The 22,198-nt window shown below is 51.5% G+C and overlaps 1 protein-coding gene across 1 annotated transcript in view; it reads left to right on the forward strand.

Moving 5' to 3' along the window:
* Nucleotides 1-22,198, forward strand: part of MDN1 (midasin AAA ATPase 1) — a 2,221,312-nt gene that overhangs the window by 1,212,411 nt on the left and 986,703 nt on the right. The window contains exons 51-52 of the mRNA XM_078648266.1: nucleotides 18,571-18,694; nucleotides 19,554-19,675. Coding sequence (XP_078504392.1) covers nucleotides 18,571-18,694; nucleotides 19,554-19,675 — 246 coding nt within the window. The remainder of the gene's footprint in view (nucleotides 1-18,570; nucleotides 18,695-19,553; nucleotides 19,676-22,198) is intronic.

Consider the following 22,198-nt stretch of genomic DNA (forward strand, 5'->3'; position numbering starts at 1 on the left):
AGAGCGATTTCCACGACAGTGGGGCTCCGCCGCCACGCCTGGCTCAGGACTTACTGGCTTCTCGGGGATGTCCAGAACATCCTGATGGACGTGCCCTTTGATAGCATTTGTCTTTTTCAACAAGGCAGATAGTGCGTTGGACCGTTTTAAGAACTCGCGGGCTACGGCCAAGTCCATTGGGCCTTTTGGCCACTTGCCCTCCTCCGCCTTCTGCTTTTCGCTCCTTTAGTGGCCATAGAAGAAGAACCCCAGCATGTTTGCATCTGAAAGAGACACGTTAGTGATAGATTCCTTACCTTAGAATATCCCCAGGCGTCCGACTGGATCCGAAAACGTTTGCGTAGCAGTACCCTTGCGCGTCGGTAGGCGTCGTCTGCGGCTCTCCGTCCGTCGGCGGCGCCGGGATGACGTCGCCGGAGTACATAGACGCTGCCCTCGCGCGCTGACGTTAGTTCTTCTTTTTTCCACGCCAGCAAGCGCCGATCCGGAAAAAGTTGTACCATAGTCAATTTTTGACTAACTTTTTCGATCCTTTTTGATCATCTTTCGAAGTCTCATGGACTCCGACGGTGCCTGTAGGGATGCCCGGGTTAAAACCCTGCGTCGACTGCAGCTGACTGATGTCGGTTACCGACCCCCATCGCCGGTGCCTTCACTGTCTGGGCCCTGACCACTGTAGGAGAGTAGTATCTGCTTCCTATGGTCACCCCCACTTTTTGCTTTTGCTTTACTGGTTTTTCGACTTAGATGTGGCTGTGGGCCTGCTAATCAGACCCACAGCCCAGATGCACTCCCTCTAAATTCAAACCATGTACTCTAGGTACATACACAATTGGAAATTGGTTCACCTTATCAGCCCCTGTAGAAGTGTACACTAGGTACTCAGGGCATAGGTGTAACCAAGGCCGACCAGGGGCTGCAGCATGTATTATGCCACCCCTGGCTGGCCACTCAAATTGACACAACTGGCTGATCACTCAGCTGGGGCAAGGTCGTGTAATCACCCCTTGCTTAGGTGTAGTATCCCTATACCTACTTATATATAGACACACAGTAACCTATAAGTCACTCCTATGGCAGGCCTTAACAATCCTGGAGGCAGAGTGCTTGGTTATGTGTGAGATGGTGCTCTAGCATGAGCGGAGCCTGTCTGCAGCTTTCGGAGCCATGTCTTTATAGCTGTTCTATGATATCGCCATACCATATACTCTTAAGTGCATTATAATCCTCGCGGTTAGATGCGAACTTTGGTTTGACTTTATCTAAACATGTCGTCTAAGGTGTCATACGCTTTGGAATACTACCCCCTCGCCAATTCTGGCGATGGGGGTAGCATTCCACCCTTCTAGAGGGAGAAGACATGTTGTTGCTGACTAGCCCGGTTAAAGTTAACCAGAGCCCCAGCGTCACAAAATGGACGCTGCTGCCATCGACACAAGTCTGACCTCCTGCTGCTGGGAGTCCTTCCAGTCACGGAGGTTTGGACAATAGGTTTCCTGCCTGGAGAGGTGCGAGCACCACCCCAGGCAGGACTTTGTGTATTGGGACAGGGAGGGCTGAATTTATTTATTTATTCATTCAAAGTTTTATATAGCGCGAACAAGATCTTTACAGATATCAGAGCGCTTCACAGTGGGCAACAGGAGTGGGCAACAGGAGGGTGAATAAACATAATAATTGGGTACAGTATAGTAAACGCTAGCATGCTAGAATAGCAGTCATGTGCTGTTATAAATATAACAATATAAGGCGGTGCAGAGTCTTTGATCCAGCTACAATGTATATCAGCAGGTACCAATAAACACTTAAAATAGACAATAATATAAAATGGTGCAGAGTCTTTGATCCAGCTGCAGAAGGAATCAGGAGGGCTCAGGCTAAAAGGATATCTATATCACTTACTTAGAAATCCAGAGAACAAGGGGTAGGGGGATCAGGGGGAGATGTGCGCCGTATAGTAATGGGTAGTAGGTGAGTAGCATAATAAGATCACAGTCATGCATGAGTATAAAGTTATTGGACCATCAAATAATCAATGTTACAAAGTCGACGCAAAGTCTCTGAACTACAACAGTAAGGTTCAGGTGAACTTGGCCATAAGGATGGCTTTCACTTCTTTCTTGAAGAGTGCAGTGGAGGAGGTAAGCTTTGTTTCCGGAGGGAGTGCATTCCAGATCCTGGGTGCCATCCCTGAGAAGGAGCGTTTATAAGTTTTTTCCTTACGGAATCTGCGAGGTTTCATGAGCAGACTTTTTGCACTTCTATTGGATCTCGAGCCTCCTGATATAGACAACTTTTGAGTGAGGTAGATGGGTGCCTTGAGGTGTATGGCCGCGTGTGTCATAACGGCAATTTTCAGCTGCATTCTAGCTTCAAAGGGAAGCCATTTCAGGGATTTCAAGTCAGGAGTTATGTGAGAGTGTTTCCTTGAGCCAGTAATGAGTCTCGCGGCAGCATTCAAGGAGGCTCTTAGGGGTGCGGTTGTTGTTAGAGGGAGTCCGCTGAGAGCCACAATTCCGTAGTCTATGCGGGGGATGACTAGGGCTTGTACAGCAGTTTGGAAGTCCTTGGCTGGGAGGAAGGGTTTGAGTTTCCTCATAGTGTTGATTTGAAAGTTGGCTCCTTTCGTTGCTTTGCTAATGTGCTGTTGCATATTGAGCTTTGCGTCAAGTGTGATGCCTAAGGATTTCGCAGAATCCACGATGGTGGGTTGGACATTGAATGCTGTTAGGTGATTGAGCCAGATTTGGGTGGTGGTAATTTTCGCAGGGGGTGATATCAGTAGGAACTCAGTTTTCAGCGCATTTAGTTTGAGGTGATTGTCGGCCAACCACGATTGGGTGTTTCTGAGTGTGTAGTTCAGAAGTTTGATATCTTCCGGGAATTGTACCTTTAGGTAAAGTTGAGTGTCATCGGCATACATATGGAAGTGTACATTGGAAGCTTGGAGCAAGGAAGCAAGTGGTTCCATGATGAGGTTGAACAGCGTGGGTGAGAGGGAAGATCCTTGTGGGACGCCTAAATCTACTGGCACAGGTGAGGACAGCACATTGTTGATCTTGAACTTCTGAGACCGGTTGTGAAGGAAGGAAGTGAACCATTTGAGCACAGTCCCTGATAAGCCCATTCTGGTATTTAGGAGCTCCAATAGGTTCTCATGTTTGACCGTGTCAAATGCTGAGGAGAGGTCCAGGAGGATGAGGAGACAGGAGTCGTTGCGATCAAGGATTTGGAGGGCGTCATCAATTGTGTCATGGCCGTTTCCGTGCTGTGTTTCGCTCGGAAGCCTGATTGATGAGGGTCGAGGAGTTCGAATCGGTCAATATGCTTTGTTAGTTGGAGTTGCACACATTTTTCCAGCAGTTTGCCCAGGGTGGGGATATTGGTGATAGGGCGGTAATTGTTCAGGTCAGACGGGTCAGCTGTAGGTTTCTTGAGTATAGGTGTGACTTGCCCCACCTTGAGGGAGTCTGGGATGAGACCTTGCTGAAGGGAGCTGTTAATGATTTTAGTCCAGAGTGGGAGGAGTCTCTTACAGCATTAGCAGGTAGGGGGTCTGTGAGGTGATTAGAGGGTTTCAAGGTGCCGAGCAGCTTGTGTATTGCTTCTTCAGAGTAGGTGTCGAATGACGACCAAGATGCGTTATTATTAGGTTGGGTGTCGGGTCTTTTGATGTGGCTCGGGTATCGACTTACATCATTAAGGAGGTCACACCTTATGTTGTCGGTCTTTACCTTAAAGAAGGCAGAAAAGTCTTCACAGTGTGGGATGTCGTTTGTTGTGTCGTTTGATAGTAAGGCTTGCGTCTTCGTTTGAGTTTTGACTAGTTCGAACAGTTTTCTTGGTCTGTTTTTTGCTTGGTCCAACTGAAGGCTGAAGAAGTCAGCTTTTGCACGCTTGATTTTCCTAAAGTAGGCATTTCTCTTGTTCTTAAGCGTTTTGCGATGCCGTGATGAGGGGTCAGATTTCCATGTGCGCTCTGCCATTCGCATAGCACGCCTGTCTTCATTGAGTCTGCCGTCATACCAAGGGTTCGAGATCTTAGTGGAGACTCTCTTTAGTTGCAGTGGGGCGGCTTCATTAATTATTGAGTTCATAGCGTCGAGGTAGTGGTCAGTCAGTAATTGAACATCAGAGGCGTCAGGAGGGGGAAGGAGGCGATTGGAGAGGTGGGGAGGCAGGGAGTTGGGGTTCAGATTCTTCATGTCCCTTTTCCAGATCGTAGATTTGGTGGGTTGAGCCGTGGTTGGTTTGATTTTTTCCTTAATGAAGAAGGTGATAATGTGGTGGTCTGACCAATCACAAGGTTGGATTGCCCCTAGTTGGGTAGAGTCTTCGTTGGCGATGATGAGATCAAGTATGGAGCCTTTGTCATGTGTAGGGCTGTTGCATATTTGGGTGAGGTCAAGCGCGCTAAGGAAAGTTTTGAGACTATTCACCACTGCGTCTTTCTGATCGTTCCAGTGGAGATTGAAGTCACCCAGGTAGATTTGTGTGATCTGCCGACCAGCGTTGGATGAGATCGTGTCCATGAGTTGTTGGGTGAAGATGAGGTTATCCCCAGGTGGGTGATAGATGAGATGTAGAGCACATACTGGTTTGCCCTCGCTGGAGATATCAAGACAGAAGAGTTCACAAGACGTGAGGGAGGGGGAAGAGACTTTAGCAACAGAGAGGCTGCTCCTGAATATGCATGCGATTCCCCCGCCCGTCTTGCCGGTCCTGTCGAGTCTAATGATGTTGTAATTGGGGGGTACTAGTATGTCCATAATAGGTGTAGAGGCATCAGTTAGCCAAGTTTCAGTCAAAATTGCTAGGTCAAGATCCATTGATGTGACGAGATCTGCAATGTTGGAGGAGTGCCTTTGGGCCGATCTGCAGTTGAGTAGGATGCATTTGAGTTTGGGGGTGAGAAGGGGGGTCGGGTGTTCTAGAGCGAGGGGTATTTTTCTGAGATTGTTGGGGACGGAGCTTCTGCTGCTTAGGGTTGGGTGCCTAATGGGATTTGTGAGAATTGTGGGTATGGGGCGTTGTGTGGACGCTGTGTGCTTTACCGGGCCAGGGCCAAATGAGCGGAGGAGGGTGTCTAAGTCATGATCCGACAGGGAGTTATGGGCGCGATGAGGGCGGTGTATGTTGTTGCGGTCGGGGATAGTGGGCCAACGTGGAGAGTATGCGCCCAGCCGTCTCACCCCTGGAGCGTGCTGAGTGCGAGGGCCTGTGAGGAAGGTGTGGCGTTTGTTGGATACGGAGGTGTTGGTTGTAAATCGGGGTTGTCTGGGGTGTATGTGGAGGAATTCTTTGATGGTCTGGAGCTCGTCTTTGACTTGTAGGAGGGTTGTTAAGATCAGGTCCAGCGGTGGGTTGGGGCTAGCGTTGGAGATGAGGGCCGTGGCGTTGTTGACTAGGGAGCTGGAGAGCGAGCTGGTGACGGGGGGGTGGGGTATGCAGTCATTAGAGGAGTGTTCTGCGGTAGTAGTGGGTGGGGTGGCAGTCGAAGGCTGGGAGATAATGTGGGCGTGGAGTGTGGGTGAAGTCAGGGTAGGCTGGGACGGAGGGGCGGAGATGTCGGTGGGAGGCGATGCCGGTGAGTTGAAGGGAGAGTGAAGACTGAAGACAATAGGGGAGGTAGGAAGGTATTGGGGGCTGAGTGTGGGGGGGGAGAGAGGGGAGGATGTTACGGTATGTTCTGTATGCCTGTTTGGGAGGGTGGAGAAGTGGGGCGTGAGAGTGGGGGGGAGATAGGGTGGGAGGGAGATCTGCCATGGGGGTGGGGGGGATATGTTCCGGGCGGTTGTGCGTTCAGTGAGACTCGTAGGAGGTGTGGGATGGGTGGGAGGAGGGGTGGGGGTAAGTGGGATGTGTGAAGGGGGACGATCTTAGTCAATGTGAGAGGGGTGTGGGGGGATTACGTTGGGTGTTTGGCTAACTATAGCATTGGGGGTATGCGAGGGGTGTGTGTTATTCCGCTGTTGAGTTGGGCAGGGTGGGTTATATTGGGGAATGGAGTTGGGGGTTGTGGTGCATCCTGGTGTGTGTGAGGTGGGGGACCGTCCTTTGGTGATGTGTTCTAGGAAGGTAGGGAACAGGTGATCGAGTCGGTCGAGATTCCTATCAGTGGCTTGGAATAGAATGATCCCGTAGTTGTAGATGGTGATGGTGGCTCTGCCTGGGAAGACTTGGGTAGGCGTGATAGAGAGCGTCAGGCCGTGAGCGTTTTACTGGTGGTGGAGCTAGTGAGAATGGAGAGGAGCACTTTCCTCCACTGTGCTCTAAGCAGAGTGTGGAAGATGATATCGGTGCTCGTGGCTCCATTGACCTGTGAGAAGTAGGTGTCCACACACGGTGTTTCAGGGTGTGCCTTCGGGAAGTTGTGTTTGTAGTGTTTGGCGTTTTTTTTGGAGAGCCCTGGTAGGTAGTTGATTTTGTATGTGTGCTCGCCTGTGCCTTCCATGATGGAAGAGGCGTAGGCAGAGGAGGGGGGGGTGAAACGTGGGTGAGTTTGCGAGGTTGAGGGGCTGTAAGCCTAAGTGGTCTTAGGTATGAGCAGTGGATGGGGATGTCTAGTCTAAGAATAGATTGAGACACTGCCTGGGGCACACTAGGTGCTCCATGCATACCCCAGTTCAAACCAGTTGCTGGGGCACTCCAGCCCCAGCTCTGGCACGAAACTGGACAAAGGGAAGGTAGTGTACCACCCCCCTGCCTGGTCCCACCCATAGGAGGGACCTAGAAAGTAATCCAGCCCCTTTTAGTTGTATAAAGGAAGGAGCTGAGTCCTGCGACTTTAGATTAGATCCTGAACTGAAACTTGAAACGAAACTCTGGACCTTCGACGTTCTGCTGAAGCTGAAGACTGAAGAATCTCCCTAGTGGCCAAGGAGTCACCACCCTGGGCATCCAGGCACCATCCAGCAAATCAACGGCTTGCTTTGTCGACACTCCCGCCGGGACCTGAGCACAGAGCCAGACTTCCAGACCTCTCTGACCCTCTTTTCACGCCTGCAGCATAGCTGAGATCCGTGGAGGCGACTAGACACGTGGAACCGGCCATCTTGAAAAGTCCACGACTTGCTAACTGTGCAGCTTCTGAGGTATCCTCGAAGCTGTGCACTGGGGATTGAGAAGCCCTGAATCCGAGCTCCACCTGCACTGAAGATCAGCCCTCCACACTCCACGAGTTCTGCATGGGGCCCTTCTGCTTGTGTTCTGCTCGACGCATTGTCCGGTTGCTGGCCCGTTGGCTAGTAGCCTCTGTGACGACAATTCTTTTGAATCACCTCGCTGGTCTGGTTGCTCCAGACTGGCCCTTGCCTCCCTGCAAAGGTGAGGCTCCTCAGACCTTGCTGGTCTGCATCAGAAGCCTTCTTTGTATCCTGCGTGGGTTGCCTTTGCCAAGGCTTGTTGACTCCAATCCGGCAGTCGACCCCTCCGTCTGCGAGAACCTTCGTGGGACAGCTCGCCCCCAGCACCTGGTCGTCCTCGACGCCTCCTGGTCCGCGTGGTCGAAGAGACAAGCCTTACGACAGCACCTGATTGTTCCTCGACGTCGTCTGGTTCCTTCCTGGTTCCACCCAGTCACTGGCTAGTGACCCAGACTGTCCCCTCTGCTTTCAGGTCCTCTTCATCCTCGATCCACCCTTGGATCCATCCGGACATCTTCCTCCTGGTCGCCTGCAGCATCTTTCTCCAAGGCTCCATAGACTTCAACGGCGAAACCCGACATCTTCACACCTATGCACCCGCTTCCTGTGGGTGAGGTAACGCAAGTACTTCGGTGCTCCCAAGGGTATTGACTATACAAGTGTCTAGGTTTTTAGTTGTTTCCTCCTAGCTAGACCGGAAGTGTCCTGAATCCTTCTTTTCCTAACTTCTAAGTTCCCATTGACTTAACATTGACTCTCACGTGTGTGTAAAGACACTGCACGCGCCGCCTGTGGGCCTCCTACTCCTAACCTAAGGGTCAGGTAGTGTAGCCCCAGCGATTCTCTAGGCCCTAGGCCTTTCCTTTTCCTGTAACGTGGTACTTATACCACTTTCTTAGTATGTGGTTTGCTTCGCCCCTAGGGTCTAACTGTATTTTGTGCAAATTAACGTATTCTGACTAAGTAACTTGTGATGTACTTTTGCCTCTGATCTCATAAAGAGTTCAGAGGAGTGTGTTAGTAAATAAATACATATATTTTATATATATCCTGTGTGGCGTCCTTTCATTTGGTATTCAAGGGGTTACATATGGTAAAACAGCTTGCTTTACACTCCCTCAAGAGTCTTTTAGCCTAAGACTGTTCTGTCCACGCTACCTCTAGGAAAGCTGGTCTATAAGGTAGACTTTACAACCATCACCATAAGGGTTGTTTGGACTGTTGTAAGGTGCTCACTAGAATAGTGAACATCATATTCCAACTTCTCACAACCACGACGACAAGTCCTGCTCCGACTGCCGGGCCCTGACGACGAAAGCTAGACGGGAGCGGTCACGCAAGCGACTCGAGCTCCGGCAGTCAGCCCCGTGCCGCTCGAGGTCCTGGTCCGCGAGAAGGTCGAAGGACCGGTCGCGGGGCCGGAGTCACGACAGTTCCTGGAGTCGTCATCGGTCTTCGGGATCGAAGTCCTCGGGTAAGAGGCACAAGCAGTCGAAGAGGCGACATCGCTCTTCTGACTCCCCCCGACGCTCGCACGACACGGCCAGGGGTTCGGGCGACACCGCCTGTAGGAGAGTGGGGTCTGCAATCCTATGGTCACCCCAGATTTTTGCTTTTTGCTTCACTGGTTTACGACTTTCCCTGGCTGTGGGCCTGCTAATCAGACCCACAGCCTAGCTGTTCTCTCTCTAAATTGACAAACATGTACTTTAGGTGCATTTACCAATTGGTACTGGGCCACCTTATCAGTCCCTGTACCCAGGGCATAGGTGTACCCAGGGGCTGAAGCATGTATTATGCCACACCTGGCTGGCCATCTAAATCTGACACAACTGGCTGCATGACAGCTGGGGCAAGGTGGTGTAAACACCCTTTGCTGTAGATATAGTATACTTATAATATCTAACCCTAAAATGGACACATATATTCCTATCAGTCACTCCTATGGAAGGCCTTATCAATCCTGAAGGCAGAGTGCTTGGAATTATGTGAGATGGTGCTCTGGCATGAGCTGAGCCCGTTTGCAGCTTGCGGAACCAAGTCCTAATAGCTGTTCCATGATAACGCTATACCATATACTCTTAAGTGCATTATCAACCTCGCGGTTAAATGCTAACTCTGGTATAACATTATCAAAACATGTCGAGTAAGGTGTCATACGATTTGGAATACTACCCCCTCGCCAATTCTGGCGACGGGGGTAGCATTCCACCCTTCTAGAGGGACACGACATGTATGTAACTGTGAACCCCGGTTAAAGTTAACTCAAGCCTCAGCATCACAAAATGGATGCTGCCACCACAGACACAAGTCTGACCTCCTGCTGCTGGGAGTCCTTCCAGCGAGGATGGCTTGGACAAAGGGTTTCCTGCCTTGGGAGGTGCTAGCACCACCCCAGACAGGATTTTGTGTATTGAGGTAGGGAGGCCTGAAAGGAATGAGACATGCCTGGGGCACACAAGGTGCCCTGTGCATACACCGGTTCAAACCAGTTGCTGGGGCATCCCTGCCCCAGCTCTGGCGGGAAACCGGACAAAGGATAGGGGGTGTAACCACCCCCTTCCTGGTCCCACCCAGGGGAGGGACCTAGTCAGTAGTGCAGCCCCCTTTAGGAGAATAAAGGTAGGAGCTGGTCCCATTCCAAATTAGATTATCCTGAACTATTCAACAAGAAGAAACTCTGGCCTTCGACGTTCTGCTCCACAGAAGACTGAAGAATCTCCCTTGTGGGCAAGGAGTGTCCACCCTGCAACTGCAGGCACCATCAAGCGTCCAGCGGCTTCACTTTGTCGTCTTCCCTCGAGGATCCAGACTTCAGAGCCCGACGAGACCCGGATTCCCAGACCTCTCCGACCTCAACCTACATCTGCAGCAAAGCTGAGACCCGTGGGTGCGACGAGAGACGTGGGACCGGCCATCTTGGAAGAAACTGCACTTCGCTTCCAGCACGACTCCCGAGGTAAACTCGACCAAGTGCTTTGGGGACTGAGAAGCCCCAGCCCCGAGCATCCCCTGCACCGAAGATCAGCCCTCCAGCATCCACGAGACCTTCGTGGGGCCCTTTTGCTTGTTTGCTGATCGATGCGTTGTCTGGTCACTTGCCGGCTGGCTAGTGGCCTCCTAGACGACGAACCTTTGAATATTCACTGCTGGTCTGGTTGCTCCAGACTGGCCCTTGCTCCCTTCCAAAAGAGGGGCACCCCGGACTCTCCTAGTCCGCACCAGGCGTCTTTTCCACTCATCGCGTGGGTTGCCTTTGCCAAGGCCTGTTGAGTCCAATCCCGGATCCGACACCGCCGACAGCAAGAGCCTGCGTGGGACAGCTCGTGCCTCCATCCTGGTCGTCAAAGACACCTCCTGGTCCACGTGGCTGCAGAGTCAAGCGTCCACTCTTCACCTGATCGTGACGACAGCATCTGGTTCCTCCCTGGTTCCACACCGGTCACTGGCTAGTGACTTTGAACACTGTCCCCTCTGCTTTCAGGTCCTCTTCTTCACCGATCCACCCTTGGATTGCACCGACATCTTCCTCCTGGTCGCCTGCAGCATCTTTTCTTTCAGGCTCCATTGACTTCAACGCGAGAACCCGGCACACTTTGGCACCTATGCACCCGCAGCCCGTGGGTGAGGTAACGAGAGAATTTCGGTGCTCAAGGGTAGTCTAACTGTCCTAGTGTCCAATTCCACAGTCGTTGTAGTCCTACCTAGTCAGGATTGTCCGTACTCACCTTTAACTTGAACTGTACTGTCCATAGACGTTGTTACGCATCTCGCGTGTGAGTTCACACTCTGCACACGCGTTCCGTGGGCCTCCTATTACTTACTTGAAGTTAGTATAGCGTGGTCCCATCGATCCTACAGCCTCTGGACAGCTCCATTCCTTTTATCGACTCTCACATTCCACTTACTTAGTATATGGCTTGTCGTGCCCCTGGGGCACCATTGTAATTTTGTGCAACTTGTAGTATTTTTCGTAAGAGATTGTCATGTGCTTAGCCCTCTGACCTCATAAAGAGTTCAGAGGTGTTATTAATAAATATACTGTTTATTTTCATAACAACCTGTGTGGTGTCCTTTCATCTGGTATTCAAGGGGTTATATTGTGGTAAAACAGCTGGCTTCACATGCCAAAAAAGTTTAGCCTAAGACTGCTTTGTCCATGCTACCATTAGGATAGCTGGTCTATAAGGTTGACTTACAACCAATCACCATAAGGGTTGTTTGGACTGATACAAGGTGATCACTAGAACTAGTGAGCATCATATATCATGCCAACTTCTCACACCGCCCTTGCGGCTCCGCCGGAGCCGCATGCGTTGTGGCCTGCTCCACACCCGCCGGTCCCTGGGCAGAACGCGATGCCGGAGGAGATCGAAGCCTTCCTCATGGCCATGAGGTCGCTCACTCCTCCGTCAGGTTCCGTGTCGCCTTCGGGCCCAGAGGTCCCGACTGGGTCCCCACGCGGGCCGGGTGCTTCGGCCCCAGCGCCGTCGGGTGCTTCGGCCCTGGCGCCGTCGGCGACTTCGTTCCTGACGCCGCAGGGTCCCGCCGGGTCCGGTACCGGACCCGGGTCGTCGCCCGTCGACCTTACGACCTCGCCAGCGCCGGCCTCCAGGGTGTCGCCCCTGGCACCGTCCCAGGACGACGCCGTCCCTGGTCCTACCCTCAATTCGGGTCCGGCGCCGTATTCGACGCCGATGGGAGATTTCTATTTCTACGACCCGGCCCCATCCTTTGCACCTGAGTACCAGGCGATGGGTGACGAGGGGGATTGGGAGGGGTCCGAGGACCCTCTGGCACGTGAGTGCCAGTTTTCTCAGTACTGGACACGTGAGCTTGGGGCGGCCAGTGGTCTGGACACTTCGCCCGACACTGGTTTTGTCTCCCCTCCTATCGTGGCTACGGAGGAGGGGGCTGCCTATAGTGTGGTGCTGACGCGGGCTGCCAAGGCCTTGGGCCTTGAGCTCCCCGTCGTGGCCGTGAGGACTAACCTCCTCACTGAGGTCCTTAAGCCGCAGGCAAGCTCTGCTGTCGTTTAATGAGGCCTTGTCAGACTTTCTTCTGGGCACTTGGTCCAAGCCCGCTACAGGTCCGCCTGTAGACAGGAACGTGGTCAGGCGCCACCGCCCGGCTCCGGGCGACCCTTGCATCCTGTCCACCCACCCCACTCCGAGAGTCTTGATATCCATGCCTCTAACTCCCAGACCGCATTCCCGGAGGCTTTTTCCGATCGGGAATCCAAGAGGTATGAGCAATACAGAAAGAAGGTATTCTCCTCCCTGAGTTTGTGATTGCGGTCAGTCAACACCGCATGCCTCTTGGGCCGTTACACCCACTCTCTGTGGGACACGGTTGCGGACGTGCTGCCACAATGTCCAGAAGAGGTCCGGACTAAACTCACCCAAGCCCTTGCGGAGGGTCGAGATGCAGCGCGGTATTCCATCCGGTGTGGGCTGGATACCACGGACTCACTGGGCAGAACTATGGCAACGACGATGGTGATTCGTCACCACGCCTGGTTGAGGTCCGCCAACTTTTCGGCTGATGTCTGAAACACCCTTCTGGACATGCCATTTGATGGCTGTCGCCTCTTTGGCGACAAAGCAGACGATGCGCTTTAAGGACTCCAGAATGATGGCCAAGTCCTTGGGCCTCTCGGCCCCGGGCCAGCAATCTGCTGCCTTTCGCCCCTTTCGTGGCCAAGGAAGGGGAGTCCCCACACGTCCTGCCAGCCACGGGCCGCAGACTACCATCCAGCGCGGTGGCGGGCGTGGAAACCGCCGTGGCGGCGGTCGGGGACAACGGCGAGGCCAGTCCGCACCTGCCCCTGCAGCATCCGCCTCAAGACTCTCCTAGTCTGTGCTTTCAGGCCCATGTGACGCCAGTGGGGCCGTTGCCGCCATCACCACCACCACTGGCGCACTGTCACATCGGACAGGTGGGTGCTGCAAATCGTCCGAAGGGGCTACTCCCTCCCCTTCGAGGCGTCCCCTCCAGCCATGCCACCTCAGTACCACCGCGTGTCAGGGGATCACGTGAAACTTCTGCAAGAGGAAGTTACGGCTCTCTTGGCCAAGGGGGCCATCAAGCGCGTTCCTGGGCCAGAAGTAGGGTGTGGTTGTTACTCCCACTACTTTCTGGTACCCAAGAAGGGCAAAGGGGGCCTACGCCCTATCTTGGACCTACGGAATGTCAACGGCTTCCTCCGGAAGGAGAAGTTCAAGATGCTGACTTTGGCTCAGGTCCTAGCTGCCCTAGACCCAGGAGACTGGATGGTAGCGTTGGACTTGCAGGACGCCTATTTCCACATCCCCGTCCTGCCAGCCCACCGGCGTTACCTGCGGTTCACGGTCGGCCACAAGCACTTTCAGTTTACCGTGCTCCCCTTTGGCCTTACCAGCACCCCACGGGTGTTCACGAAAGTGATTGCGGTGGTCCCAGCTCATCTGCGCAGATCAGGGGTTCCAGTCTTCCCCTATCTCGACGACTGGCTGCTGAAGGTGGGCTCTCCCCAGACTGTCGTCTCCCACCTCAAGACTACGGCCGACCTCCCGCATTTGGTGGGTTTCTCCATCAATGTGCCGGAGTCGCACCTGATTCCCTCTCAGAAGCTCCTCTTCATCGGGTGGTTCTGGATACAACGCAGTTTCCGGCCTATTCTCCCGAACGGCGAGTACAGGATATTCAGGCTGTGATTCAGATCTTTCGGCCTCTATCCTGGGTTGCAGTCAGGTGGACCCTAAGGCTGCTGGGCCTCATGGCCTCCTGCTGGTCACTCATGCCAGATGGCAAATGCAGGCTCTGCAGTGGTACCTGAAGTTCCAGTGGGTGCAGCATCAGGGGAACCTGTCCAATTACGTCCAGATCTCGGAGGGCACTGCACAGCAGCTGCAGTGGTGGATCATAAACCGACATTGGGTCCAGGGCAGATCCCTCTCCCTTCCCCAACCGGAGCACACAGTGGTGACGGATGCGTCCCACCTGGGATGGGAGGGCCACATGGGAGCAGCGGCGATTAGATGCCTCTGGTCTCCGGCAGAGTCCATGCTCCATATCCACCTTCTTGAGCTTCGGGCAATCCGATTTGCGCTGAAGGCATTCCTTCCCTCTGTGTGAGAAAGTGCCATCTTTCTTGCATTGGTATGCCCCCACTTTTTTCTGAACTGCTGATGTGCTTTGACTGAGTGTGCCCTGGGTTCCTGCTAACCGGGTACCCAGGGCCTATGTTCCTTCCCTAAAACTGTGTAAAAACTAAAACCCAGTTGGCATCTCTGGCCACCTGTCAGCCCCTAGTAAATGGTACTGTAGGTACCCAGGGCATGGTGACCAGTGAAGACCCCTGAGGACTGCAGCACTTATTGTGCCACACTCATGGGCCCTGTACCCTGACACCCACACACTGCCTTTACAGGCGGAGTGTCTAAGTAAAGAACTAAACAAAGAGTCGACATGGCACACACCCCTGTGTGCCATGCCCACAGAACCCACTGCCCTGGCATAATTCAGTCACCCCTCTGGCTGGGTGCCCTATGCCAGAGGTGTGAGCACAGGTGCATGATCCCTGTGCCCCTACAGTACCTAGGGCCATTCCTGGGCCCTGTAAGTGGAGTGATGCCATTAAGAGTATATGGTGCTGGGAGGTTGTCATTACGAACTCCACAGCACCATAATGGCTACACTGAAGACTGACAAGTTTGCTACCAAACTTCTCAGCACATTAAACACGCACTGATGCCAGTGTGGGATTTAATGTAAAATGCACCAGAGGGCATCTTAGAGATGCCCCATGAAAACCTAACCTACCATCCACGTCTGGGCTGAGTCGCTGCAGAGGCTGCCACACAGCAGACATGTTGCTGGACCCCTGGGTTGAGAACCCCCCGCTCTCCTGGGCCTGCAACAATGCACATCCTGGGCGAGGTGCTAGGTCTCCTCCCCCAGTATGGGCAGGCGGAAGCTTCAAAGGCATGCCGCCTCTTAGATTTTCTCCGAGACCTTTTGCTGTACCCAGCAGCTGGCACCCACCAGTCCTGCCCCCCACTCTGGCGGGAAGATTGGCGGGAAAAGCTACGTCAGGAAGGGGTGTGTGCCAGCCTGTGCCAACCCCACCCCTCAGGTGGGGGAGACGAGGTGAAGCACGACCCCGGGCTCCGGCCATCTTGAAGATGGGGAGCCCTGCCCAATCACAGCTAGGCTACTGCCCCCCTCTCACAGGAGAGGAGCAGGCTAGGGGGTGTACCCACCCCAGGACAGGGACCTATTGGGCCCTGACCTTGCCCTACCTGTAACGCCCCTAAATTCAGTATTTAGGGGCTCCCTGAACCTTCCTTCCTCAGATCCCAATAAGAAAAGAAGAAAGAAGACCAAGGGGAAGAAGACCCGCCGCGCAGCTGCTAACAGGTCGATAACAACTGACTTGGCCCCAGCCCTACCGGCCTGTCGATCCTGGAACCTGCTCCTGCCTAAATCCCGGCGACTCCTGCGGATAGCAACCTTGGGACACCCAGAGGACCTGCCTGCCTTGACCCTCTTAAAGAATGGGACTCCCCATCAGCAGAGGCTCTGCTGCAACAACCCCTCTGGTGCCAGCCAGGAAGCTCCGGACCAGCCCACTCTGCACCCGCCGAGCCCAGCCCGTGCCCGAGTGATCCAAGACCACGAGGACGTCACCCCGGCGACTAGGACCCGAAGTCCAGTGCCCAAAGACCCTCCTCGATGAACCAGACGACGCCTGCAGACTCCGAACTAGGGGCCACCCCAACCGCGATCAGCTTGAGGGTAACCCAAAGACACCCCTGCACCCGGCGCCCTACAGCCCCCTGTTCCTCCCTTTGGGGTACCTACCTGTGCTCCAAGATCCCAACTTACCTCTCGACGTGCTGGTCACCCCTGGAGAATTGTGTTGCCTACGACAACCCCTGTATCTATTGTGTTTACAAATTTTATTGCCCTTCTGCAAAGTACTCATCTGAGACCTCTCATATAGAGAACAGTATATTTAGATACCTATTGGTTCTAGAAATAAAACATCTATATCTTTGATATAAAAACAATTTGCCTGGAGTTCAGTCTTTGAGTGTGTGAAACCTTTTGCTGACTGAGTTTGTACAACAAATGCTTTACACTGTCCTCTAGTACTGCCTTACTGCTCGACCAAGCTACCACTTTAGAGAGTAAGGTCACACCTGGCTTTAACCTCTGTTATACCTCTGGGGTTTGTGGACTCTATTCACACTGTACCTTATTCTGGTCCAGTAAATATAGAGCCTCTGTCTCACACTCTTGTCAAAGAGAAAGCGGTGCAGGTGTTCAGACAACACCACCGCCATGTGGTACTGCAACAAACAGGGCAGGGTGCCATTGTGGACCCTATTTCTGATAGAGACATCTAGCCGCAGATTCCTTAACTTAGAATATTTCCCCAGGTGTCAGACTGGATCCGGAAAATCCTTTTTCCCCAGCAATACCTATGCATGCCGGGAAAGCGACATCGCCCGGCTCGGCGACAATGGATCCAGATAAGCCCCTCCCGTCGTGCTGACAGTTTTTCTTCTTTTCCGCGTCCTAACGCGGATTCGGGAAAGTAATACCTTTTGCTTATCTACAGGCCTTTTCAACGCCCTTTTGGCGTCGAGAAACAGTGTGTTGATGCCCTTTGCGGGCTTCAAGCTGTGTCGGTCCTGTTCCCGACAGATGTCAGTGACGGAGCCACACCAAATCTGTATGTGGTGCTTGGGGGAGCACCATGACTCCGTGGAGTGCGACTCTTGCCGACAGCTGCAGCCAAAATCCCTCCGGGAATGCCGCATGAAATTACTGCCCGCCCGGATGTCCAGTACGGACCCCACGCAATGTGGTCTCCTTTCCCGCCGGAGCTATCCCCGCAGCGCAAGTACATGCAGAAGGACGTTCCTGTCGGGGGAGGTCCCGGGCCCGGTACGATCATTCCCCTACCTCCGGTAAGCACAAACAGAAGTCGCGGAGGTCGTCTGCTTCGTGTCGACATCATGTTGGCTCCTGATCTTTGCTGGACTCAGGCCCTCAGGAGTGGGACCCCGCGTACCCCCCATTTCCGGGTGCTGGGGCGACTCTGCCTCAGATGGAGGACTACTGCAGGGCCCTGTAGTTTTTTCTGTCTTTGCCCCCCTTCCTGGTGCGCTTTCAGGCCCCACAGGTGGGGTAGGGACTCAGGTCGGGTCTCCGCCGGCGGGTGTACCGTTGCCGTTGAATAGCCTCCCCAAACTCTTGAAGGACCGTCCAGTACTTTGCCAACCAAGCAGTACCTCCCTTGAGGTGGAGGAGCCATCTCCCTGCATCTGCAGGCACGGACCACATATACCCTTTTCACTATTTTACTGACAATCGGGTCCACCGTGGGAGCAACTCGCTAGGAGGAGGTCATTGAAAGTGCAGAAGGTCAGGCCTATTGTTTCACCAAGTCTTGAGATGCTGAGCATTCCCCGAGCCTCCCTGCAAGATTCCTCTGGGTAGCGGAGCCCTGGCAAGCTCCAAAGCTTGTTGTGTGGCCACCCTGGACACCACTGACACCAACACCGACCTGCTGACTAGGGATGTCAGGATCTCCAAGAGTAGCCCTGCAGTCTTGTTTGCTCTCTCTTTCCAGGTCACTGAAACCAAGTGAAAGCCTTTGATTCTAGCGACCCACTGGACAAAACACCTCTGCACCCAAGCCCGGGTCCACGTAAATGGACTGTCTACGTGCTTCATAGATCCTCAAGAGCCGAACTCCCCTTGTGGTTCTAACAGATTGGTCCTCCAGTCCCCACTTGCAGCCTTTCTTTTTGCAGGTACTCCTCTATTGACATTACTGCATGGTAGTTTCGAGCACTAACGCGACTAGCACCTCTGCACCCAAACTTACCATGGTAGGTAAAACCGAACTGCTGGAGTTTTCTTGCATCTTGGCCCCTAAGCACCTTAAGTTCAGGAGAAGAACCCTGTAAACCGTTTGCAAGTATTTCGATGTAGAGAATCTTTCTCCTATATGATAACATTACAGCGTTTGAGGCTCACGGCTCAAAACCGTTAAATTGACTGTATTTTTCTAATACTGCTTAAGTCTAACTCCATATGTACTTACCTGATTCAGGTGATTTGGTTTCTAAAATTAGGTAAAAATCTGTTATTTTTCTAAATTGCTTTTGAATTTCTTCTTGAGTGTTTCACATTTATTGACTGTGTGTGTACAACACATGTTTAACACTACCCTCTGATAAGCCTAAGCTTCTTGACCACACTACCACAAATACAGCACTTGGGATTATTAATTTAAGCCCCGTAAACCAATAAGGGTCATTTGCCGTTTTTACACGGTGTGCCATTACATTGGCACTACTGCATTAAAACCCAGCTTCCTACAGTGAGTCATTGACAGTTTCTCAGTGTACTGTACTTTGTTTTGCAGATGTCTATGGCATTCCATTGGATCTCCGGTGGAACATGCAGCGTTTGGATATAATGAGAAATTCAACAAACTTTGATGTAGAGGTAGCTCAGCGTCTTAAGCTTCTGACATCGTTGGCCAACAGGTAAGCTGCAAAGAAAATTTTGAAGGAAAACTGAAGTTGTTACCTTAAAATCTTAAGAGAAATGAGAGATGTTCCACCAAATAGCCGATACATATGTTCATAAAATTGTGGTGCCTTCTGCAATGTAATAGATCTTCATGTGAATAAAGTTCTAAGGAGTTAATCAATCCTGGTGGTTGTTGAACACGTTTGGAGTTATGACAGGATTTGAAAACTAAACTAAAGATTGCTCTATAAAATGCCCCATACTTGTCTGGAGAATGATTTTTATAATTTAAATGCCGATGTTCTATTTATAAGGTGCACTTGCATGCAAACTATTTGTCTTGTTGTGAGACCTATATAAACTTTGAAGCATGCCTTGCGCTTTTCTAATTCTTCATGCCTGCACATTGAAGTTTGGAAAACTTAATAGTATTAGCATTCCTTAAGTCTGAGATTGCCCCGTTTAAATATTTTCTCATCACCCTACTGTTTTGTAAGAATTCCCTATCAAAATGTAACTGAGCTTTTGCAATGAGCAGCACAATTACTTTGAGCCTTTTCATTACCAGTGTTTTTTACGTGCGAGCTTATACACTTGTTCTCAAGCTGTCTTGGCTATATTTAAGAGAAAATGTAAGATTTCTGTATCTCCATCATAATTATCAGTCATGGAGATTATTTGGAATCATTGCTCGTTTTATTAAGCCTCTGAAATATATTTTTGAAGGAGTGCCAATCAACCTTTTCCTGCTATCTTTGCCCTTGATGCATTTAATTTTGGCTCTCAGGGACACATGGGATTACTTATGGTTGTAAATTCTTTTGATTATACACCTGTATGTTACTAGTTCTAAATATGTTTTTTTCCTATCAGATCAATATTGTTTCTCAACCGCGAAAAGCAGACCTATATTGAGAAGATGTTACTGAACTCCACTAGTGGCAAAAAAATGAGCAGAGCAAGTGCCTTTAAACTATCTACTGAACTTCATAAAGGTATTTTCACATCTTGAATGTATCCGGGTGATTCACTTGTAAAAGAATACATGACAGGACATAGGAAGTACATTCTCTTCTCTCTAAGGATAGGAATGTTTGTTACAGTAGATATCACTCATCATTTTAACTTATGTGTTAATATCTTGAATTGTATGCGGTTTTATTGCTTTTTTTCCCCTCCTAAACGTGTTAGACGCACCATGGAAAGGGTCTTGTATCTGAGGAATAGAACAGTAGATTGACGTGCCAACCTTCCCCAAAATTCAGTTTGTCAATGTTGTTCCTTCTTTTCGTTTTGCGACACGAAGTGTAAACCCTTTGGCCAACTGGGCTAACCAGAGTGTGCCTTCCCCAGAAGTAGGATGTGATGGTTTTTCCTGCTACTGTCTGGGGCCCAAGAAGGATGGAGACCTCCAGGTTGTTTTAGACCTGCACCGTCTTAAGATCATCCTAAGAAAGGACCGTTTCAAGATGCTCTTCAGTGCCCAGGGTCCGTCGCCCTAGACCTGTGAAACTGGATTGTACGTTTGGCCTGCAGGAAGTTTACTTTCTTATCTCCTTCTTGCAAGCCCACTGATGTTGCCTGCCATTCACGGTGAGTCAGGAACATTTCCAGTTCACTGAGCTCCCCCTTGGCCTCACCAGTGCCCCATGGATGTTCAAGAAAGTAATGGGGGTCGTTGCTGCTCATCTTCAGAGGTCTGGGTCGCAGTCTTTCCCTACCTCGATGACTAGCTACTGAAGGCGGCCTCAACACAGGCAATCGTTACCCACTTCCAGACTATGCCGAACCTTCTACATTCGTTGGGGTTCACTATCAACGTGCTGAAGTCAAACCTGACTTCTTCACAAACGCTCTCTTTCATCTGGGCACAGTTTGTTTTGCACATACTCTCCAGCAAGGAGAGTCCAGGACATTCAAGCTTTTATCCTGATTTTTCAGGCACAGTCCTGGAATTTGCTGAAACTGAATCTTGAAGCTTCCGGGTTTAATGGCCCCCTGCATCCTGCTGGTGAAGGATGCCAAATGACATATGCGGCTCTGCAGTGAGATCTGAAGTCTCAGTGGATACAGCTTCAAAGGGACTCTCTCCGATACGCTCTAGTTTTTGGAGGAGGCCGCAAGAGATCTGCAGTGGTGGCTGTTGAATCGTGATTTGGTCGGCGGCAGGCCCCTCTAATTTTCCCTCTTAGATTTTACAGTAGTGACCGATATAATGCTTCTGGGATGGAGTGGCCATCTGGGAGAGGCCGAGATCGGATGAGTTTTGTCTCTGGCGGAGATCTGACTCAACATTAACCTGAGGCCATCCGCTTCACAGTGATAGGCTTCCTGCCATCCACCAAAGGAGGCTGGTTCAGGTATTCATGGATAACTCTACCACATATAGTACTGCAACTAGCAGGGCGGGGTGTGCAGAAGTCCGTCATTCTGCGTTCTTGGTGGTGGTGAACAGATCTAACCACGGCTCTCCCTACTGCTGAGAGACCTTGCAACACCTCCGGGTAGAGACGCCATTCGTGATCCGCTTGGCATCTTCGGCAGAACTTGTCCACCCTGGCGTTCATAGAGCCTGCTAGATGTCCCACCCATCCTCCCCGCTCTGTGAACAGATTTCTAAGGTCAAGGCTGTTTTCCTTTCAGTGTCCGAGTTTTCCACACCAATGGTTAGTGTTCTTCATGGCGCCCCACATCCGGCAAGAGAGTTGAAAAAAAAAAAACTGTCAATACGCCGGGGTGGCGCCTATAGGCGGTGCGTATGTCACTTACAGCGTGGATGACGACTCCACTTGGAGCTAAATGACAACATTTACAGGCAGGTAGGGGTATTGCTCCCCCAAAAAGTTCCAGATCCAGTGTGCCGCCTGGGGGAAAATTTTCTGGGGGAAAATTTTAAAGGTACAGAATCTGCGGCTAGATAATCTACCAGATAAAGCATTACCGGAGGTATGTAACGTCTTACCGATCTTCCCTACCTCCCCAATGTGCGAATTTGGCTATTTGCTCTAGAAGGACCTCCCTAGATTCTGCACACGGTCACATCACACAACCATTTTGATGTGGCTCCGCATCTGTGGACACTGAATATATCATGAAAGAAACTGATATCCGCGTGCTGTAGTAGCGCCTATATCGGCACAGCGCACGTCATATCTGGCGTGGATGATGTTGGGCTGAGCCATCTGCGCTACCTACCAGCATGCTGAAGTCAAGATTGTCCAGATCCAGTCTGACGCCTGGGGAATATTCAAAAGTAAGGAATCTGTGGTTAGATAGTCAATACCAGAAAAGGTGTTACCGAAGGTAGGAAACGTTACTTTACTGCTTGTAAAAATCTGTATCTGATAGAGACATCCAGCTGTGGATTCCATACCTTTAAATTATTGCAGGTGCCAGACTGGATCAGGAAAACTTTTCACAGCAATACCTCTGCATGTTGGTAGGGGGCGTCGAACAACTCCGTAACATTGTCGTCCATAGGAAGTGATGTCAACAGTCTATATAAGCCCCTCCCTGAT

Source organism: Lissotriton helveticus, chromosome 6, assembly GCF_964261635.1.
Source record: "Lissotriton helveticus chromosome 6, aLisHel1.1, whole genome shotgun sequence".
NCBI lineage: Eukaryota > Metazoa > Chordata > Amphibia > Caudata > Salamandridae > Lissotriton > Lissotriton helveticus.